Raw genomic sequence first — 20,761 nt, 5'->3', positions numbered from 1 at the left:
AATAAATAAATTCCTAATCTCTTCTGAGAGTCGTCTTCTTTTTAACGTTGAAAAGAAAGCTCCGGAGGGTGAGAAACGCGGAATCCAAATCTCTCGATTCAAGCTACCGTCGGAACACCCAATTTCTCATCGGGATCAGCGATGCAGAACGGAGATTACGGTACACCTCCATATTTTCAATACCCAAATCTTCAAAACCTTAGCCTTAATCCAAGCCCTAATCCAGTTTCCCCTCCCCCGGATCGTAACCAGAGCGCTTACGCCTCGGCGCCGCCCTTCTCCACCAATTACGGCGGTTCCGATTACCCTGGTTATGCCCCCAATTATCCCCCCTACTCCCAGAATCCCGATCCCGTCCCTGCCTCTCCGACTGCGCCTCTTTACAACCCTCAGTCATCGAATCCTAATCTCCAGACATTCAATCCCACTTCGCAACCACCTGCTTTCCCTCCATTTGAGTCTCATGTGCCTTATCAATCTCCTTCTCAGCCGCAATCGTATAATTCAACGTACGATCACCATCAAACGGCTCCCAATTATGCTCCCCCTCCACCGTCCTCAATTCCCTCGAATCAGGGCTCTAATTCTACCCCCAGTCCTAATTCTCATTTCTCATCCGTTTATTCGGCTCCTTTTGGCTCTTTGGCCCAGCCTTCGTATGAAAACCCATATGAAAGTTCGGTGAAATTTGATCAGGGTGGCGGATACGCTGATGATAGATATGGAGGTTATGGTCGAAGTCGGTCTGATTTGGGTCCGGACTTGTACGGTAAGCGGCCGGAGGATGCGGCATCGCGCTTCGACTCTGGCTACGATGACGGTTTTGGCGAAGGCGTATATGCTTACCAAGGTGGCAAAGTTGAGCCTTACGGGGCTCGCGGTACAGCTCCTAAGTCTTCGACGTGGTCAACAGGGCCTGCTTTTGATGATTATGGGAGGCCGATAAATATTCCTTCGAAGAAAGACCCACCGACGAGTTCACTGAAAGTAGTTAGGGCGATCCCTAAGGTGGAAGCTCAAGAAGACGTCAAAAATTGGGTGCAGAAGTTCCGAGTGAAGCTCTTGGCTGAAAGTGGAGGTCAGAGCACCATGGATGTACTTTGTCAGGTATGTCAATGCAGTCGCAGGACAACATTTTATCGTAGATTTCATCATTTTTATCCAATTATCTAGTATTGCTGCCTTTTTTTTTCGTTTTTAGTTCTGTACGACCGTACGTTAGTGGCAAACCCTGTAGGATTTGATTGTCAAAATTGTGCCTTGTCTATTTTGGTATTTCTTTCTCATCTCAAGGGACAAAAAAATCTTCAGGCAAACTGCGGAATATAGTTGTAAAAATCGAATCATGAAGGCTAAAAGCCATGAAAATCGTCTGGTGAGTTTTTGGTTTCATGTGAGTCTTAGAAGGGTTTTCACGCTTGTAATATTTTGCTTTGGTGTTTGTACTATTATTACAGTAGTAGGCAGATTATTTAACTTGTGCCAAGTTATGTTGGAAGTCAAAGATTTACGCTTATCGAAGTCTGAGTATGTGTTAATTTACCTTTAAGTGAACATTGATGGCTACCAAACTGAATCAAGCTTTGAGTTTGAGTTGAACTTCAAGTGTGTACTTATTCATATGCTCAAGGTGACCTTTGTATTTGTTCAATTATTCTTAGTATGATCCTTGTGCCTGTGCGTTGGAGTTTTTAACCACTATTTTACCTTCTGCATTTTTTTTTTTTTTTTTTTGGTTATGTTCCCTTTAGAATCAAGGTTTGCGTAGAACTTGAATTGTGAACTAATTTATTTCAACTGCGTTTTTATTCAATTATTGTAACTCTAATCTAAATCCTGTTCACTTGGTGTGTTTTTTATGCTTGCCCGTTGGAGTTTTTTAGTCATTGTTTTACCTTCTCATTATTATCGTTTTTTTATCTGTATATGTTTTATTTGCTTCGACTAATGTAATTGTCATAAGTTGTTTGAGCACAAAGTTGGCCTCGGTTATTTACTCTTTTTTGTAATCATTTCCAGGTTGGTCTGGATGGTATTCGTATGCTTGATCCAAATTCTAGTCGTACATTAAGGATATATCCTCTTGAGACCATCACTAGATGTGAAGTAAGTTGAGATAATGGATTTTTTTTTTTTTTTTTTTTGTTGTTGTTGTTGTTTCCTTGGATTTATCTGCCATGGACTTACCATATGGATTTTTTTTATATATTTTTTAAGATATATGATTCATCTACCTTGGCTTTCTGGTCGAAGAGCTCTGTGGATATTGAGCCACGGCGTATTAGATTGCAGTCAAACAAGTACACTACCAACACACTTCTGGACACGGTGACTGCTGCAACTGTACAGGCAATAATCCTTTCCCATTTCCCTCTGGTTTTTAAGTGCAGAAAATGATTTGAAGTTTATTTATTGTTTTCCTTTATTTGTGTTTTTTAATCCCCTTGGTGATTTCAAAATAAACACTTGATCATTTACATTAGAAGCTTTGTCTTTAGAATTCCTACCCCTGCTAACTATGCCATTTGTGATTTCAAGACATTATTGCACAGTAAAGAACTGACTTTGTCATACCCCTTTGTTGTATAAATCTAGTTGCGAGTAGTTATTACTTATTATGTTGTGGTCGATGAGTGTTCTAGTTTATGTTTAATGCCCGTAAGTGTACACATTCCATAGATACACACTGATCAGTACCTATCGTAGATACTCCATGCATGATAATGTTGACACTTTTTTATGGAGATTGGGAACTCTTTTCTGTACGTTCTTCCCCAGTTATTTTTTATGTTGGTAGTTAACTTGATATGATTCTTTTATTGGTTTGTTCTTTCTTTCAAAATCACAGTTTAAGGAAATGGGTGGAAGAAGTAGGCCTTCTGAATCTTTTAAGGCACCTGAACAGCCTGCAGAGAAGAAGAAAGGGTTGGTTGATTGGGTGACTCTGATGAAGCCAGGCAACGAGGAGAAAGACCATTGGGTATCTTGACGGAGCTATCATTAATTGTCAGCTTGTTGATTGCAAGATTGTCCGGGGATTTATGCATTTGCAATTTTTCTTTTTCCGTTTTAGGTACCTGATGAAGCAGTCACAAAATGTACAGCCTGTGGAACAGACTTTGGGGCTTTTGTACGAAGGGTAAATTTGTTTTCTATAAATAATGGAACGCGGTTCATAAGATTTTTTTTTTCTTTTTTTACGAATCTCATTGTTTCAACCTTTTTTTTTTTTTTTTTTCTCAGCATCACTGCAGAAATTGTGGAGACATTTTCTGCGATAAATGCACGCAAGGTAGAACAGCTCTGACGGCTGAAGAGAATGCTCCTCCAGTTCGTGTCTGTGACAGATGCATGGTATGTTATGTATAACTTCGATTTATTTGACATTATTATTCTTTTTTTTTTAATCTTAGGGTAGATGGCTGTGGTATGGAACGTGTCTCTACTGCTGTGTTTATGTATTGCATTAGCCTGCGATCAATTAACATGTCTTTTCTTCTATGTCTGCAGGCAGAAGTGACTCATAGGCTCACTAATGCCAAGGAGCTGGCTAGTAAGCCTGCAGGATTGCATAGTCATGAGGATCTTGCCAAAAAACTTAAGGTAATGTTCTGTAACTTGCCTCTCTGCATATCGTGCTCAAGCCTTGTGAGAGATTCAGTCTAATTTTAATTTTATTTTTTCTGATATTGTAGGATGAAATGGAGAGAAACCGTTGGTCATCAGGTAATTTCTTGCTCCTCTATTAATACACCGATTGAAGCATCTGGTTTTGCAACCTCCATCCACTTTGGATGCGAGAGCTTCAAATTTTAGGGTCGTTATTGTGGAATGTTCATATTCTTATTTAGGAGAGTAGCATTGATGTTTCTGTCACTTTCAGGGAATGCCACAGCATCCAAATCTGACGGATCTGGGAAACGGATGAAGGAAGTTGCATGTCCTACTTGTACTGTTCATTTACAGGTTTGATCCTTGGATCATCATCATCATCATTTTTTTTTTTTCCTTTTTTTGTTTATGATTACCAATTAAGTAATTTAATTGTCTTGGACATTCTGATTGCCAAGACATTCCTTTAAGGCGTCATATAAAAACAAATGTATGTGTAAGGAAATTATTGATGTGAAGCATCTTATGAAGTATAATAATGACAACATACCGGAACTTGAGAGGAGTTAAATTTTTGGGTTGATGTATGTATTATATGAATATTGCAGGTCCAGGTTCCAAGCTCGGGTTCTGAGACGATCGAGTGTGGGGTTTGCCAGCATCCGTTCCTTGTGAGCGCTCACTGACTCCAGCGTTTTTTTTTTTAGGAATGTGGCTTCATGGAATGACTTGTTGTTCATCATGATATTTTCTCTGTTTACATCTCCAAATAATTGAGTTTTTTTTTTTTTTTTTTTTTTTCACTTTAACATGTTCATCGCTCTCTCTCTCTCTCTCTCTCTCAAGGCCTTGAGCTTTAATAACTTGATGTCAGTTGTGATTCCGTATTGATTGTTTTGTAAATGGAGTTGTTTGTTCTATTTGATGTACAAAGAAATTATGGTTTGCGAAGATGATATGAAATCCCACTGTCCCGTTTCACTCTAGAATGTACAATGAGCCTTTGATTTCGCATCTAAAAGATGTCTATAATTAACTTGATTAGTTCAATGCTTCATATTATTCAAGGATATTTGAATATTTAATAGATAATTAGGGATTATGATCAACGATAACCACCAGGTCATTGAATACTGCAAGAGGCATGTAGAATTTGCAAACTTAATCGAACTGGTTAGTTAGTTTTTTCACTTTTCCTCTTTGAACTTGAACTTGAGTGAGGAGTTGTGAAAATGTTTTAGTTTCGGGGTTTCCTAATTGGTTTCAACTGGCACTGAATTTCTTCAACTTGTTTGCTGGTGCAAAACAGTATAAAATGAGACAATAAACCGAGAAATTGGTGAACTAATGGAACGAAATGGCAGAAGTGAATTTGAGAGCCTATTCTTGAAAAGTTAAAAGAGCCACTAGATCAGAATCAATATGAACATGTGATCCTCAATAAAAATCAGTATGAACATGATCGCTCTAGATTATTCAATAAGAATCAATATGAACATGATCGCTCTAGATCACTCAATAAGAATCAATATGAACACGATCACTCTAGATTACTCAATAACTACAACGCGTTTGTTAGAGCAAAATTCAGAAAAACGAGACAACACAACTATTGCATAAAAATTTTGAGATGAAACTCCCTCAATAGTCAATAAGATTTAAAGCTCTTAGAAGTGATCAAACTGTATGTTAAAGCAATCAAACTTGAATGAAAAGATTACATCAAAGTGTCAATTTTTCATCAGGTTCTTAATCTTGTTTGGATTAAGAATAAAAACTTTCATGAAATAATACAGATTGATTTCAAATATCATATATCAGACAAAGATCATCTGTCACAATCAGAGAGTACACATCCTAATGATAAGCCTAAAAAATCCATCATGTAAAACAATTCAATCATTCTGACCACGATCGCCAAAACTACAAGACAAACTTGCAGGAAACAGAAATGGAATCAATATTATTCAAAACTTCATCTCAATTTTGAATATAATCAAACAAATACGAAACAACACAGGAGAACAAACATAACAAAAAAGGTTTGATTCTACAATACAAGCTAGAGAAGAACAAATCGCAGATATCGTTAGCAAAATCAACCAAAATTTGCAAGCATTAAAATTCAAGGGACATTCCCTCCAAAAAATGGTCACCGATGATTCAGGAACTAGTTCAATGAATGTTATATACCAAGAGTCACTAATGTCACTCAGAAAGCACCAGAAAACTAAATGATAACCTCAAAGATTAGAGCTTCCAACCTATACTTCTTTTCTTCTTATATTTGGAATAATAAATAAATACTCTTCGTACCCCCAAAAACTAGCCTCTTTTAAACTGCCAAAACCATGTAAGTAGACGTATATGATCCTAATAAGCAAGTGCTAAAACCTCCGGGAGAAAAAATTAATCAGATATCAGTCTGAACATCCTGATTCACCTCCCCATTAGTAAGTTGTGAAGAATCAGCTGACTCAGAAGATTGTATCTTGGTAGTACTCTCGGTATTACGAGGATCCGTGTCGCTTGGCGTACTTTGGTTTATACCTTCATCCACTCTGACTCCTTGAAAAGAAGTTGCCAGACTATCATGATCTGATCCACTTGGAGTAGAAGAGGTCAAATCAGTTCTAAGCTGATTGGAATTTATTATCCATTTCTTCCACTCATTTCGCTTTCTGATCCTATTATCCTGCAACAACATCAGGCAGAAGAATTAGGCCAGCAGGACAACTTGAGCGAAACTCTGCTCCTCTCCTGCTTCCTATAAAGGTATATATCTATACCCACAAACCAGTAATTTCACAAAAGATGGGATTACTTCTAGATTTCACGTTCGGGTCAGTCATCAGACAAGTAATATTGTACTTCACAACTGAACCGAAAAATACGTTGGATGGTGGTATTATTGGATAGGTTTAATCTCATTGATAGATCTGGAAAACAAACCTGCACTTCCAATACAGTCGACGTTCTCAAGGATTCTATTATCCATTGAATATTGGTCGTCAAATTCTTTACCTGCAAAAGCAAAAGTAACGCAACAATCAACCACAGTAGTGTTTTCATTCATAGGTAGTAATTTTGAAGTAAAGCAAACATTTAAATGTTTATTTTAATAACACTGGTTTCAGTAACAAGTCATTTACAAGCTATTGCTTTAGTCGAACAAGCTGTGCAAGAAAACTAGTCAGGGAAAAAATTATCATAACAAGACCAGTATTATTAAAATAAACATTCAAAATTAACTTGAGCAGAAAACACATACTACCCATATAGAAACTCATTAATGCATAGACAAGTGACAACCAGCATACATACACAACTGGACGAGGAAAAACACTTTAATTAGCAGAGTACATTAAAAGTTGTAATGAAACCTTTTTTCCCCTGAAAATATAAGAAAATTATGTCTACGAAGATGGGAGAGATAAAAAATTTGTAGGGCAAAAGATAAAGTGATGAACAGCTTCAAGGGATATACAAATTGGTCATGCAACCCAACATTACAGATTTGCTCAAATAAAACCTTGGTCACAACCAAATGTCCGCACTCCACCCAGAAAAAAATGAACAAAGGTAGAGCTTTGAGAGGGAGGATAAGACATCATGATGATCAATGACAAAATTTTAGTACGACAATCTCTTTGTTTTCGCTCATTTGAGCACAAACAAGATCAAGAAACCAAATTTTAACACTAAACACCTCTCTCTAGCAAAAAGGTAGTCTTCCTTTAACATACTCTTGTTGTTGATAAATCTGTTTGAATGACATAACTAGTAAGGAAATGTCGGCTCCAGGTAAAGAAAAAGGCCATGAGTGCGACGAAAACATTATGGATATATGTTGTTAATATTGAACTATACAAATACATATGACAAAGTATAAATCGAATATAGACTTGAATATTTAGAAAGAAATAATATATAAATATGAGAAATTATGTACCGAGTATACAAGAAGAACTAAGACAACTAAAAGCCTCAAAACTCCGAAAAGATTAGTCCAACTAGCAACATGCCCATCTTGAGATTTTAATTCCCAAACTACTCAAACTATGTAATCAACTGGTTAAAAAAACTGTGGTATTTTAAACCAACTAAACGCCTCAAAACTCCGAAAAGATCAGTCCAACTAGCAACATACCCATCTTGAGATTTTCATTCCCAAACTACCCAAACTATGTAATCAACTAGTTAAAAAAACTGTGGTATTTTAAACCAATTAAAGGAAGGATGGTTTGTTTGAGTTGTCTTCAATATATTTTGTTCGAGTTGTCTTCAATTAACCAACTAAAAAAAGTTGTCTTCATTTTAGTCTACAACACCAAGAATTGTTGAGGATGAGAGCTAAGTGAATATAGTTCCTTTCTTGAATCAGTGGGGAATTTCACGCATCTCAAACCCACAAGTTTCAGTAAAAAAAGTGAATTTAGCAGATATTGAAGAAAAGTATCAGTCACCTTTTCGAAATAATGAACTAAAAGCTTCAAAACAAGAATCTTCAAAAACAACGTCCTCCTAGTTAAGTTTTGTAATCGATTCCACAATGTTCCTACTAACGTTGGATTTAGCATCAGAATCATCACCATGTGAAGGAAAAGTAGGGTCCTTTTGTCGAGTGGATAACTCTCGAATTAATAAAAAATTTGGATTAAAAGGCAACTTGGTTTCAAGTATGGAGAGTAAAGAATGTGAGGTGAACAGCCAACTTGCTTCACAAGGGGGGCTAAAAGACTTCAACCCAATCACGATTCTAACAGTTATCCTCAAGGATTGGATCAAATGAAGAATAGTGCTACTTTTCCGAGAAAAAGACAAAGGATAGTTCAAAAAGAAGATTGTCTGAAATATGACTCACTTGAGGGAGCTCTTTTCTTTTGTTTTTCATATAGTAAAAAGTTAGAAATAAACTAACATTAGATAGAGCACGCTATATGATAAAAATAAACTCATGCACTTCCCAATAAGCAATTTATTTATGAATAAAATTCACGACCGCTCTAAAACCTATATATTTAACTTTCTTTATTTTCATAAAGAACTGGCGACTTATTATAAGAACTTACCATAGAAAAACCGGCTATCAGAGAAATTGGAACCCAGCCTTGATCATCCATCTGGCACCTTAGATATCCATCCGTTATCAAATTCGTGTCACTGCAAACAGCATGGACATGAAGGTACAGTTATAATCATTAACCATGAAAAATGAGAAACACAAGAACCAAATGGATCGCATGGGAAACCACATTACCTGAAATAATATTCAATCTGATTAACTAGTGATGCAGATAGAGTGGGATCAACAGCAGAATAGTACACTGAAGGCGGTGGCATGAAAGGCATTCCTCTGTAAGTCTCTAAGGGCCATGTAGGGACATAGACAAACTCTGATCAAAACACGGATGCAAATTAACATTCAGATTGGAAAATTATAGACCTACTGTCATCATTAGTCCTTAGAAAGACACCCACCAGGAGGAGGCATCGGATTCCCATAAGGTATAACAGGCTGGGGAAACTGAGCAGTGCAAGGTGGCGTAGGGCGCATAAAGCCTCTAGTAGGGGGCCTGTGCTGCCGAAAGTGAGCATCTCGAGCATTAGAATATACTCCACGATCTTGATCACGCTGCTTTCCCCCACGATTGTTTTGGTAGTGACCATTACCACGAGGATGGAGAGCTAAATTCCCCCTAGGAAAGCAGTTTGGGTAATCAGAAACAAAATTTGTCTGAGGTACAAAGCCTGCAATAGCCCGTGGATGCCGATTATTGCTCCTGAATAATGGTTCTCCATGAGAAGGATCAGGAATTGCCGGCATCATACTACAAGGAATTTGAAACACAGGAAAAGGTGGTGGCGGTGGCGGTGGCGGTGGCGGTGGAGGGCGATAAAAGCCTCGTGCAGGCCCTCCCATTGAGCTGCCACCACCTCCGGACCGCCTCGAGGATCTTTGTCGAGCAACAACTGGATGTTTCAGACTGGGGTCCGATTTGGCATTATTTGTAGCTTGCCGCTGAGGGGGTACAATGGTAGGTCCCTGCTCAAAAAACACAAGATAAACTACATCATGCACAAGAAGGGAGGACTGATACTTCTAAAAACAGACTTAGAAGGAGAATCAACTGCTAATTTAGGAGAAGCCTTCGCGGACTCTGCAAGATCGGGCCAAGAGTCTGCCCCCATTACAGGACCACCCTCTTCGGAAGATGCAAAGAAATCAGACGTCGGAGCAGGAGCTGGGGTTTCTGGTGTTTCTGGAGCAGAAACTGTAGAGGAAGATGATGACGAAGATAAAGGAGACTGAGAGATCAATTCCGGCTCGCCTCGGACGACTGCAGCCCAAGCACACAGATGATTTTTCGGCGGGAACTCGTAGGTATTATCGCCCTTGAAACTAGTTGGACTAGGCGAACGGTGATTAACCGTCGCCATTCCGACCCAAAACTTACCGCTAGATCGAAACGATACGAGATTGGTAAGAAGAAAAACTTGAACAGATGATCAATTGAAAAATCAACTCGAAAAACATGATTTCAACAAAAACAAAAACAAAACAATAAAATTAGGGTTTGAATAGATCTAGCCCGATCAAATCACGCGTCGGCTCTGCTCTCCCGTCCCCCAGTTCGCCCAACCTATTATATTTATATTTTCAGATTTTATTTAAAATCAACTAAATAACAAAATAGTTTTTTAACTGAAATTTAATTGTATTATCATCAATTACAAATATTCTACATTTTCAAATTAAATTTTCTTAATTAATTATATTATTACAATGTTTGAGTAACAACTATTCCTATCACAACAAAAAATTAACAATATACATGTAAATGTTGTTTTACATAAATAAAATTTTAATTTTGTATTTATTTAATTTATTTAATTTTATATTATATTTTATCATATCAATAATAATTTATGATATAACAGTTTTTCTATATATATATATAATTATAAAAAATTATTTATTGTTTTTTTTAATAACATGATTCTTAAATGAGGTGAAGGAAAAATTGAGTCTATATTTTAACGTTATAATTTATATTAAATTTATAATTTCAAAATATTTTATAGTTAATATAAATATTTTAAGATATATGTTTGATTTGTTTTTTTAATCTATTTTATGTCTGGTCGTAAAAAATTGAGTCGGATTAAATTGTTTAAAGTTTAATCATATTTGTTAGGTCCAAACTTTGATTAAAAGTACGGGATTCGATTTATTCGTGCAATAACAAATGGTAGAGTTCCGATTCAAGTGAAGAAGATTGATAAAGGTTCCAGTTTCACTATCTTTTTTCTTTCCTTACTGTTCAGTCTCATTAAAGGTTGGTTGAGTCGAATGAATCTTTCATGTTTACTACAGTCGAGTAAATTCATTTCATATGCTTTCTCTTGTTTACTGTCCAATCCAGGAATGGAATAATTACGAAGCGGGCATATATATGAGATGAAGCACACCCGAAGAGAAGACAAGGTTGTCTCAACTCTCGTTAAGTCATAGTTGGGTAAACTCGGAACTACATCCAAAATATTAATTTATTATATATAATTTTATCATATAATACTAAAAATATTTTTACTTATATAATTAGATATTTATCATAAATTTGGTCAAATTATATTTTAAATAATTTTTGTACTTATAAATTAAATCATTAATCACAGTTTTAAATGTTAATAGAATTTATAACTTATTATTTAAAATTTTAGATTATAAATAAATCATATTTCAAATTTTAAAATATTATCTAAATTTTAACATTAACCATAATCTTCAACATTCGTAACATAATTCCCAAATATATATATATATATATATATATATATTTTTTTTTTAGGACTATTATACTAAAAATATTAAAGAAATTAATAATGTTTTCTGCAATTTCAAGTCTGCTTCCTCGTCGCAACGACGGTGGAGACTGGCTGACTGGTGAGATCAATTCTGACTCACATCGAACGACTGCACCCGACAAATGATTCTTCCACCCGAATTCAGAGTTATTATCGCAGATGAAATCAATTAGACCAATCATTTGAATGTTTGAGCACAGCTTTATTACTGTCATAACAAAAATTATTGGTTTGATTGATTAGGTTAAAAAAGAAAAGAAAAACAATATACCTGTCAATATTGTTTTACATAAATCAAATTTTAATTTTATGTTATATTTTATTACGTCATACATTTGAGTACTTTATTATATAACCGTTTTTCTATATATATAATAATTATAAATAAATTATTTATTATTTTTTAAAATAAGATAACTCTCAAATGCGTAAGAAAAAAAAAATCTATATCTTACTAATTTTTTTTAAGGTAAATGTATTTAGTTTTATATTTTTAAAATGTAAATTATATTGTAGATTTTGTTTTTAATCTCAATTTCAATTTTTTTTATGTAATTTATTGCTCAATAAACCTAACAACTAAATAGTCTCAATGATATTTTGAAATTAGATGTTTATTTTTAATTTATATTAAATTATAAATCTTTATTTATTTTTTAAAAAAATATGAGAATATTCATTTTAGTTATAAGATTCTTGGATTTAATATCATTTTTATATAATAATAAAATTTTCTAACACAAATTTTTTGTTTTAATTTTTTTCTAATCATAATAAAATATATAAAAAAGTAAATCTTCAAACAATGGGGTAACAAAATTTAATGCATGTGTTTTATATATATATTTTTTTCATTCGAAATTTTGTTGTAAATATTGATAATGCCTTGAGTTGAATGAAATCCACCTAAAAATAAAATAATATATAATATATAATTTTTAAAATTTTTAATTTTTAATTTGATCCGAAGAGAAACACAATTTATTATTTATTATGGTGAATGTTTGATTAATCCACCACACCTAAATGGTGTGAAAGTTATCTTATTTATAATCAAATAAATTACAAGGATATGGAAATAGTAATAAATGGAAATAACAATAAATGGAAAGATATCTATAGTAATAAGGCAAAGGTTAGATATTTGCCTTATAATAAAATATCAAATATAATATATATGGTAAACTATAATTTATTACTAAATATCTTTAACAATTATATAATCGAAAATAGATCTCGAAAACAATTCACAATTAAGAAGAATTTGGTCGGGTCATAGGCCCCTATGAAAAGTCAAAAAATGGATTAGTTTTGAGTAGGATTTGAATATATATATATATATATATAAAAAGAGTAATAACACTTTAAAAAACGACCAAAAGACAGCATAAAGTTTTGAAAATAATAATATATATATATATATATTTTAATATTTAGCGAAATAACGAATGAAATTTGTTAGAAAATTCCGATCCATTCATATCTTGTCAAATGTGAATTGACCTCTGTACCCGTTGCCTCCCAATTTCTGGCAAATACACAACAATTTATTTAAGAGACCCTTTATTTTTTATGTGTACTCGAAGGTCGTGCCTGTTTTTATTAGATACGAAATGACTAAAATACCCCGACTAACCAGTTCTTTTAAATTAATATTTAAACTCATCAATAACATATTCCTTATTTACCAATCTTATATATTTTGATTGAATTCGAAATAATTAACTCCCTATTTCAAGGGAAACACCCCAACCAATTTTGGTCCCCGCTTGAATTATTATTTCATAAAAATTAGAGTGGAATATTTTATTTATTTATATATATATATTAGAAGATATATTTGAATTTTATTAAAGAAAAGGATATCTTGAAATTTGTTGAACGCAGTGTTCACATGTGAACTAAGTGTACAGTCAACATCCATACCACACATTATTTGATGAATATTTCAACCTAACAAAAAGAGTAGGAAGCTTCACCATTTTTAAATTAATATTATTATATTCTTTAATAAATGCATGCCCATATCTTCACATATTTATAATTTAAAATTAGTTTACTAGTTTAATTAATGCAAATATTATATTAATAATAAAAATATTAACTTATTAGAAAACATATTTATTTATTTAGTAAAACATTGTGATGTGTATGTTTATTTTAATTTAATTCAAAATATTTTTATTTTTATAATTTGGATATTTTAATCTTATAGTAAGTAAATAATTAGATTTAAAAATAAGTAAGTTTCACTTCATTTCTAACAAATTTCCCGGTTGTTCTGATTGGACGCCTATAAAAGGAAGGATCGTTTAGTCTGTCCACACAACAATTTTTTCTCTCTATCTCTCTCTCTTGTTCACTGTCAATGGCGCAAACGACGCCGAATCACACACAGACGGTCTCCGGTTGGGCAGCTCACGATTCTTCCGGCAAGATCACACCGTACACTTTCAAACGCAGGTGCGTAACACAGAGCCTTCTCCTTTTCTTGTCTCTGTTTTTGTTTTTGTTTTTGTTTTTTTTTTTCCGGCGATCTGATGGGAAGGGACGACGGTAACCGCTACTGGTTTCTGCAGAGAGAATGGTCCAGACGACGTGACGATAGAGATTTTGTACTGTGGAATATGCCATACCGATCTTCACTATGCCAAAAACGAGTGGGGCATCACCATGTATCCTGTAGTTCCCGGGTACTGTAACAGCCTCTGTTTCTCTTCTCGGTCATTTTCTCATACACTTTGTCTACTTCTTTGAAATTGCATCCATACAATGAATTAAAACGATTAAATTCACCGAAGCAATATATCCTCTCGTCTGTCATTTGCTCAAACACCTTGTCTGCTACTTTGAAGTTGCAATCATATAACAATCCATTAAATTTATGCTAAACCATTAGTTTAAGCTTTAAAATTAAGTATCTAATTATAAGTAATGTCATTTCTTCATCCATCAAGAGTGGACCTAGAAAATTTCGTAAGGGAGAAAATATTTACATTCTAACTTTATATATATGTTTGAAACATTAGATAACAACTTTAAAATCTTAAACTAACTATAAGATATACATCAAGCTCTTACACTCGAGTTTTTGAGTTGAATGGTAATTCAAAGTCTTAAAGAAATGAAACTAACTTAGATTTTGATCTCTTTGTTCTTATTCTTCAGGCACGAGATGACAGGTGTGATTTCGAAGGTGGGAAGCAACGTGAAGAAGTTCAAAATAGGGGACAGAGTGGGAGTGGGATGTATAGCCGCTTCGTGTTTGAGCTGTGAGTTCTGCCAAGATTCACAAGAGAATTACTGTGAAAAATTGCAGTTTACATACAATGGAATCTTCTGGGATGGGAGCATAACTTATGGCGGATACTCCAAAATGTTTGTTTCAGATCAGAGGTGAGTTTTTTTTTTTACATATGGGCAAAATCTGCAAGGTGTATGTGAAAATATCTGAATGAAAAAGAACACATGTATATAGGTACGTGGTGCACATCCCGGAGAGCCTGCCGATGGACGCTGCGGCGCCGTTGCTGTGCGCTGGGATTACAGTGTTCACGCCCATGAAAGACATGGATCTGATCCACTCACCGAGGAAGAAGGTGGGAGTGGTGGGTCTTGGTGGGCTTGGCCACATAGCTGTCAAATTTGGGAAGGCGTTTGGCCACCATGTGACTGTCATCAGCACCTCCGCTTCCAAGGAGAAAGAAGCTAAAGAACGCCTTGGCGCCGACGAGTTCATAGTCAGTAAAGATCCTCAACAGATGCAGGTGACTTATAATATGCAGAAAAAAAAAATTTCCCCATCAAATAATTATCAAAAGTGAATTCAAATGTGATAAGAACAACCATAGGCTTATTACTTTTTTGTTGGATTGCAGAGGCACAAGAGGACGTTGGATTTTGTGTTGGACACAGTGTCGGCACAGCATTGTATTGGACCAATCTTGGAACTGCTAAAAGTGAATGGGACATTGTCCATTGTGGGGGCTCCAGACAAGCCCATTCAACTGCCCTCCTTCCCTTTAATCTTTGGTATTCCAAACCTCTAAACGCACAACACAAATTTTACCTCAAAAATATTCATACAACTTGTTGATTACTTCTACTAAATATTCGTTTAACTTTGAACTTGGCAGGAAAAAGGACGGTGAAAGGAAGCATTATAGGTGGAATACAAGAAACTCAGGAAATGATGGATTTGTGTGGGAAGTACAACATCACTAGTGATATTGAGGTGGTAAGGCCGGACGACATCAACCATGCTATGGAACGTCTCACTAAGAACGATGTTCGATATCGATTCGTCATTGACATTGCCCAAAATAATACTAAGTTGTAATATCCACAACTTATTCAATATTGATGTAAGTTTATGACCGTTTATTGCACGATTATAAAATTGGTAGTTGGGAATGGTAGATCCAACTGCTTCTTTTATATATATATATATATGTGTGTGTGGTTTGGTTGGCTTTTGAATGTTTAAATTATTCCACTTTTAATGAATAAATTTATTTTATTTTGTTTAGATTTGTTAAGTTCGGAATTGGTAGGAGGGGAAAAGTTCAAACGTTTCAACATCAAATGGGGTGAATAAAAGTAAAATAAGAAGTTGGGAATTAGAAATGGATTTTAATTCAATTATTGTAGAAATTATATATAAAAAAAGGACCAAATATGGTGGAAGAGCCTAAGTTGTTTGGTGATTGGTTGTTCCATCTGAGAATGTTTGATAGTTGAACTTAAAAACATCTTAAATAATATAATGGTAATGGGGTTAGACGATTCTTAGGAAGAAAAAAAACATTTATTGAAAAATATTTGAAAGATTTAGAATATGACTCTTCATGCTTGTTTTAAGTTATGAACAAAAATCATAAGATGAGAGATGGAAACTAGACCAAACAAAACTTTTGAAATAGAAGGGTTAGGTTTAGGGTGGAGCATTCCCACTTTGGAATATTATCAACACACCTGTCATCCATTCTAGTCAATATCACGAAAATAGACCAAACAAAATACACATGTCCACCAGTGGTCCAAACATTTCTTTTATTAAAAAAACAATATTTATTTAATTACATTAAAAAACAGAGTAGACTTAGAAATTGATAGAAACGAGTGCATTGAAATTAATACATTAAAAAACAGCGAACGACATTTGTGGCCGTGGTCGGGATATTATCAGAGGTGAAAAAAGAAACTGTAACAGAGAACTCAAAATGTGACCAAGTAACGAAAAGGAGAGGAGGAGAGAGGCGAAAGACAAGAATATCCTAAGAACTCAAATAAAAGAATGATACAGTGTGTCCGGCGGCCAAGAGTTTCTTTTTTTAAAAATACTAAAATACAAACGTCAAAGCAGCAGCTCACCTAAGTCTACAAGAAAACGAGTCGCCACCCTCACATGGCGGCTCTTTCAAACACTTCTTCCATCTAACTACCAATCCAAAGGCCAAAAATAAAAGAAGTCAAATTCCTACTCTGTTATAATATAGTTGTCCCTTGCAACTACCAACTAAAAGAAGAGAGAATCCTAATGATAATATTGCATATAATTAAGATTTTAACCTTTAACCACCTCATGCGGCAGCTTGGATCGGTCCTCCATTAGTCCTGAAACCACGGCCCCTTCCACGAAAACCACCCCTTCCACGTCCACGCCCTGAAAATGTAGACAATTCCGAAGTGAACACGAGCTCGAAGGAAAGGGAATAGTTGAAATATAGGGCTGAATAAAACCCTCTGCGGCTTTAATTCAATACAAAAAGTATTGACCAAACCCTGCATATCCCAGCTAAATAGCCCAATCAAAGATCAATTAAATATAAGCCATACTGAAAAGGAAATAAGAAAATACCACGGCCTTGAGCTGGTAAGTCTTGGTTGTATCCTCCATCTTGCTGGAAATCATACTGAGGACCATTGTATCCTCCTCTTCCACGGTCACGGAAATTACCACCACTCCTCCCTCGACCCCTCCCTCTTACATTTCCGCCCCTATTACGGTCCCAATCTCCATCATCATATTCATTTGTCACATAGCCATTGCCTGGGGGTCCTAAAACAAGTACAATTTAACAATAAAAACAAACTGTTACGGGGGCATATTCACTTTCCCTCATGCAAGAAACTGAACGAATTACAAAATTCCAATTCCTATATTTGGCACTGCAAGTCTGTCACTAACCATAAAAGCCATTATCTTCCATACACAATAACATGACAAAGGGCTAAACAAAGACTGATAAATGAAATCAAATGCTACACACCTCTACCCCGGGCTCTTCCTCTGCCATTACGGTCCCGTTCTCTACCTCGTCCTGGACCCTGATCATGAGGTGAACCTTCTGCAGTATACAAAAACAACAGTGTCGAATATGCAATACAATAAGTCCAATAATAAAAATAATAATATGATAAGACATGTCAGTACCTCCCTCGTAGTCGTAAGTTTTCACCAGCTCAGCAGGAAGTGGAGGCTGGTACCTGAGGTAATAGTTACGTGTGAGAAAATTGTTTATTTGTCGAAAAGCATTTAACAATTATGAGATGTAGAAGACTAACAAATCTGAAGAATCTTAAATAAAGTCTTCAGAAATTTTTTAAATTATTAGTAATAATCATTCAATCCACAGACCCTACGTAAGCAAAACCCTGCATATCTTACAAATTATAATAAATGAATCTGAGAGAGAAATTGAACTTAAGGTCTTGTTCATGTTTAATGCCATAGACCATCAGATAATAAATAAAATGAGAATATCTTCATATAAGTTCATCAGTCTCAAATTTATTTAAAATGAGACACCTTAAAAGCAAGTAAGGACTCACCCCACAGAAGATGTATTTAATTCTTTCTTTGAAAGTGTTATCACAATCATCGAGACATGCCTTGTTGTTTCCAATCTGTAACAACAATCAAATAACTCTATGAAACAAAGCTCAAAGCAAGAAATTTTCCACATGTTGAAAGACTCATGTCATTGAAATAATGAATATGGTATTATAAAGTAAGAGGCTAGATTGAATAATCTTCGCATGACTAGTGTTTAAAATTATCTTACGGAAGAAGGCCTTCCTCCAAGGGCTCCCATGTATCAGTGATGTCCGTGGAGCCAATTGAGGTATTCTGATGAAGACCTACAATTCGCCTCTGCATTTATCAACAGAAACACTATCAGGCCCAATCTCAAAAGTATCAAGTGGTTCAGCATCAGCAACTCAAACTATTACAGAAAACCTTGATTAGTTCCACGATGGTCACAGTCTTGTTTATAGCCCTTCCCATAGCCTTGAAAACAATTTCATTGGAACCCTTTTCCTGCAAAATGTATGGAAAAGGGTATGATATATACAATGGGTTTAACTAACAAAATGTCAAATTAATGAAAATTCTTATCATCAATAAATGTAATATAATACACATAATACCATGCATTTCCTTTAAAACAAGGAGTAATCAGCATAAAAATGAAGGAGTACGCCATATTCTCATTCTCTCTTCAGAAAACAAAATTGACTTGCACGTAGTACAAATACAACAAGAATTTGCAATTTATTCCTTATTATGTTTACCCATGCATTAAAAAATAAACGGAACAGCAATTAAAGATTAATGACCTAAATGCCTAAAAGACCTACTGCCATTGAATCGTGCAAAGGATAAACAACACTGCTGATTAGAAACACAGAATTTGATATTTTAGGTCAGCAACCCCCTAGTGCCATACATAGAATGAAAGCACTACGAATTTTTTATAAAACTAATAGAAACACAGAATTTGATATTTTAGGTCAGCAACCCCCTAGTGCCATACATAGAATGAAAGCACTACGAATTTTTTATAAAACTAATAGCCATATCGCATGATTCGTGACAATGAACTTTCCAATTTGTTCCACTAGCTAGCGCCAATCAATGAGAGCAGGGGAGTGCATATACTACAGAGATTCATAGTTTTGCACATAAGACAGTGAAAATAAGATGACAATCCTTTGTGCCAAAACAGCTCGTTGATGATGCCAACACAATTTATTATTATTAACACTACGAATTACATGCAGAACCCACAATTTGTTAATTCCATAGTAAGACGACATTTTACAGTAAAAAAACTCAAAGCACGTATTAAGAGATTTAGAAAGACAATTAACCCCAGCAAATAAGCCAAACATATGGAGAGAAACCTGAAGTAGGGTCATGGCATATGTGATATAGTTGCGCATCCTTCCCTGGCTTGTAATCCGAATCTCATTCTCGTCAATTGGAGTCTCAGCCCTTGGCTTCTCAACTCTGTGGTACCGATCCATCTGCGCAGCCAAGACAGTTATCCGATTTTACAGATGCAAACAAAATCAATAATCTCCCACTGCTCCAACCCGCAAAACAAACAAAGATACGAACATTGAACAGCATCGAAACATCCTAGAGTAAAGAATGAAAAGCTACGAACCAGAAAGAGAAGTAAAATACAGAAAACGAAAGAGAAAGTGCAGAGGGCGATGAAAGTCGTCTCCAAACACAAGCAAAATGAAGCATACTTGAAGCTATGAGGTTCGATCTGAGGACTACAGCGATTGAAAGTAGGATTATCCGCTCCACAAACGAGAGCCCTCTTCTACGGCTTGTTTCTTCTGTTACGCCCTAAATCGCCAGCACTGGTGTTTCGCCCTTTATATAGTAGCGGCACTATTGCGAAAACTACCCTAACCGACTACTTCACCCGGTCCTATCAAGTTCTTGCTGATTTTCTCTTCTAATATTCCTTTTATTTTCCAAAATATTTATTTAAATATATAATAAATTTTAAACCTCAGCTTTCGTCAAGTTCAAAATTTATATTAATCGAGTTACCATAATGACAATTGAAATAATAATTAAATTTTATAATTAAAATAATGTTTTAATCAATTAATTTATTCAAATTCACTTATAGATATTAAATTTGTTAGATAGAAATTAAAATTCGGATATTAAAGTATATTTAAGTAATTTTGAATATCTCTGCTATAAAAGCTTTAAGTTAATTTAATCTATTGTATTTGTCACGTGTGAATTTGGTCTAATAGATTTAGAACATAGGTTGGTGTGATTCGACCGTGTTGTCACATAAGACCTACGAAGTAAGTGCGATGAATATTTAACTAAGTAATCTAGAGTAAAGTTGGAAAAATAATCGATAGACTAAAAAACGAAAAAGTCAACCACATTCATAGGCTCGACCCTCTAATCATTGGAGGCATGTTTCTTAGGCATGGAATTGAGGCTACGTTAAAA

At 34.9% G+C, this 20,761-nt stretch overlaps 4 protein-coding genes across 9 annotated transcripts; 2 read left to right on the top strand and 2 right to left on the bottom strand.

The window, feature by feature from the left end:
• The first annotated feature begins 13 nt into the window (after positions 1-13).
• On the top strand, positions 14-4,593 carry LOC111446458 (protein FREE1-like). Its single transcript, XM_023085288.1, has 10 exons — positions 14-1,107; positions 2,020-2,106; positions 2,218-2,349; positions 2,849-2,980; positions 3,074-3,139; positions 3,244-3,354; positions 3,511-3,603; positions 3,696-3,726; positions 3,884-3,966; positions 4,221-4,593. Exons 1-10 carry the CDS (start codon positions 142-144, stop codon positions 4,296-4,298), a joined length of 1,779 nt encoding a protein of 592 aa, XP_022941056.1. The 5' UTR covers positions 14-141; the 3' UTR covers positions 4,299-4,593.
• On the top strand, positions 4,431-15,864 carry LOC111446462 (probable cinnamyl alcohol dehydrogenase 6). 2 transcript variants are annotated; one of them, XM_023085292.1, is made up of 7 exons: positions 4,431-4,455; positions 13,819-13,944; positions 14,061-14,174; positions 14,650-14,877; positions 14,960-15,248; positions 15,360-15,513; positions 15,618-15,864. In XM_023085292.1, exons 2-7 carry the CDS (start codon positions 13,850-13,852, stop codon positions 15,818-15,820), a joined length of 1,083 nt encoding a protein of 360 aa, XP_022941060.1. In that variant the 5' UTR covers positions 4,431-4,455; positions 13,819-13,849; the 3' UTR covers positions 15,821-15,864. The 2 variants fall into 2 exon arrangements, with proteins under 2 accessions (XP_022941060.1, XP_022941061.1); XM_023085293.1 differs by having other exon boundaries at positions 4,437-4,455; positions 13,827-13,944.
• Positions 5,699-10,268, bottom strand: LOC111446461 (la-related protein 1C-like). The gene is made up of 6 exons (XM_023085291.1): positions 9,745-10,268; positions 9,094-9,658; positions 8,873-9,008; positions 8,685-8,775; positions 6,565-6,636; positions 5,699-6,307 (listed from the first exon to the last, which is right to left on the bottom strand). The coding sequence occupies exons 1-6, from the start codon at positions 10,051-10,053 to the stop codon at positions 6,026-6,028; spliced, it is 1,455 nt and encodes a 484-aa protein (XP_022941059.1). The 5' UTR covers positions 10,054-10,268; the 3' UTR covers positions 5,699-6,025.
• Positions 15,865-16,741: 877 nt separating the features above from the next.
• LOC111446464 (ribonuclease P protein subunit p25-like protein) lies at positions 16,742-20,215 on the bottom strand. Of its 5 annotated transcripts, XM_023085297.1 has the most exons (10): positions 20,057-20,215; positions 19,672-19,794; positions 18,725-18,805; positions 18,549-18,637; positions 18,316-18,390; positions 17,918-17,970; positions 17,754-17,831; positions 17,342-17,542; positions 17,053-17,146; positions 16,742-16,921 (listed from the first exon to the last, which is right to left on the bottom strand). In XM_023085297.1, exons 2-9 carry the CDS (start codon positions 19,792-19,794, stop codon positions 17,064-17,066), a joined length of 783 nt encoding a protein of 260 aa, XP_022941065.1. In that variant the 5' UTR covers positions 20,057-20,215; the 3' UTR covers positions 16,742-16,921; positions 17,053-17,063. The 5 variants fall into 5 exon arrangements, with proteins under 5 accessions (XP_022941065.1, XP_022941062.1, XP_022941063.1 ...); XM_023085294.1 differs by having other exon boundaries at positions 16,742-17,146; XM_023085295.1 differs by having other exon boundaries at positions 16,742-17,146; positions 19,672-19,853; positions 20,057-20,157.
• Positions 20,216-20,761: the final 546 nt, after the last annotated feature.

Source organism: Cucurbita moschata, unplaced genomic scaffold (assembly GCF_002738365.1).
Source record: "Cucurbita moschata cultivar Rifu unplaced genomic scaffold, Cmos_1.0 Cmo_Scf00008, whole genome shotgun sequence".
NCBI lineage: Eukaryota > Viridiplantae > Streptophyta > Magnoliopsida > Cucurbitales > Cucurbitaceae > Cucurbita > Cucurbita moschata.
Note: the sequence above shows the minus strand (reverse complement) of the source record. Positions and strands in the feature narration are given on the sequence as shown.

Excerpts from the sequence above, each read along its gene's own strand:
- LOC111446458 (XM_023085288.1), top strand. The coding sequence starts at position 142 with ATGCAGAACGGAGATTACGGTACACCTCCATATTTTCAATACCCAAAT. Across the intron at positions 1,108-2,019 it reads CCATGGATGTACTTTGTCAG|GTTGGTCTGGATGGTATTCG; the intron begins GTATGTCAATGC and ends AATCATTTCCAG. Across the intron at positions 2,350-2,848 it reads TGACTGCTGCAACTGTACAG|TTTAAGGAAATGGGTGGAAG; the intron begins GCAATAATCCTT and ends TCAAAATCACAG.
- LOC111446461 (XM_023085291.1), bottom strand. The coding sequence starts at position 10,053 with ATGGCGACGGTTAATCACCGTTCGCCTAGTCCAACTAGTTTCAAGGGC. Across the intron at positions 9,009-9,093 it reads GAATCCGATGCCTCCTCCTG|AGTTTGTCTATGTCCCTACA; the intron begins GTGGGTGTCTTT and ends TGTTTTGATCAG. Across the intron at positions 8,776-8,872 it reads CAGATTGAATATTATTTCAG|TGACACGAATTTGATAACGG; the intron begins GTAATGTGGTTT and ends TGCTGTTTGCAG.
- LOC111446462 (XM_023085292.1), top strand. The coding sequence starts at position 13,850 with ATGGCGCAAACGACGCCGAATCACACACAGACGGTCTCCGGTTGGGCA. Across the intron at positions 14,175-14,649 it reads ATGTATCCTGTAGTTCCCGG|GCACGAGATGACAGGTGTGA; the intron begins GTACTGTAACAG and ends CTTATTCTTCAG. Across the intron at positions 14,878-14,959 it reads ATGTTTGTTTCAGATCAGAG|GTACGTGGTGCACATCCCGG; the intron begins GTGAGTTTTTTT and ends ACATGTATATAG.
- LOC111446464 (XM_023085294.1), bottom strand. The coding sequence starts at position 19,794 with ATGGATCGGTACCACAGAGTTGAGAAGCCAAGGGCTGAGACTCCAATT. Across the intron at positions 18,806-19,671 it reads ATGCCATGACCCTACTTCAG|GAAAAGGGTTCCAATGAAAT; the intron begins GTTTCTCTCCAT and ends TACATTTTGCAG. Across the intron at positions 17,147-17,341 it reads CTTACCAGCTCAAGGCCGTG|GGCGTGGACGTGGAAGGGGT; the intron begins GTATTTTCTTAT and ends CTACATTTTCAG.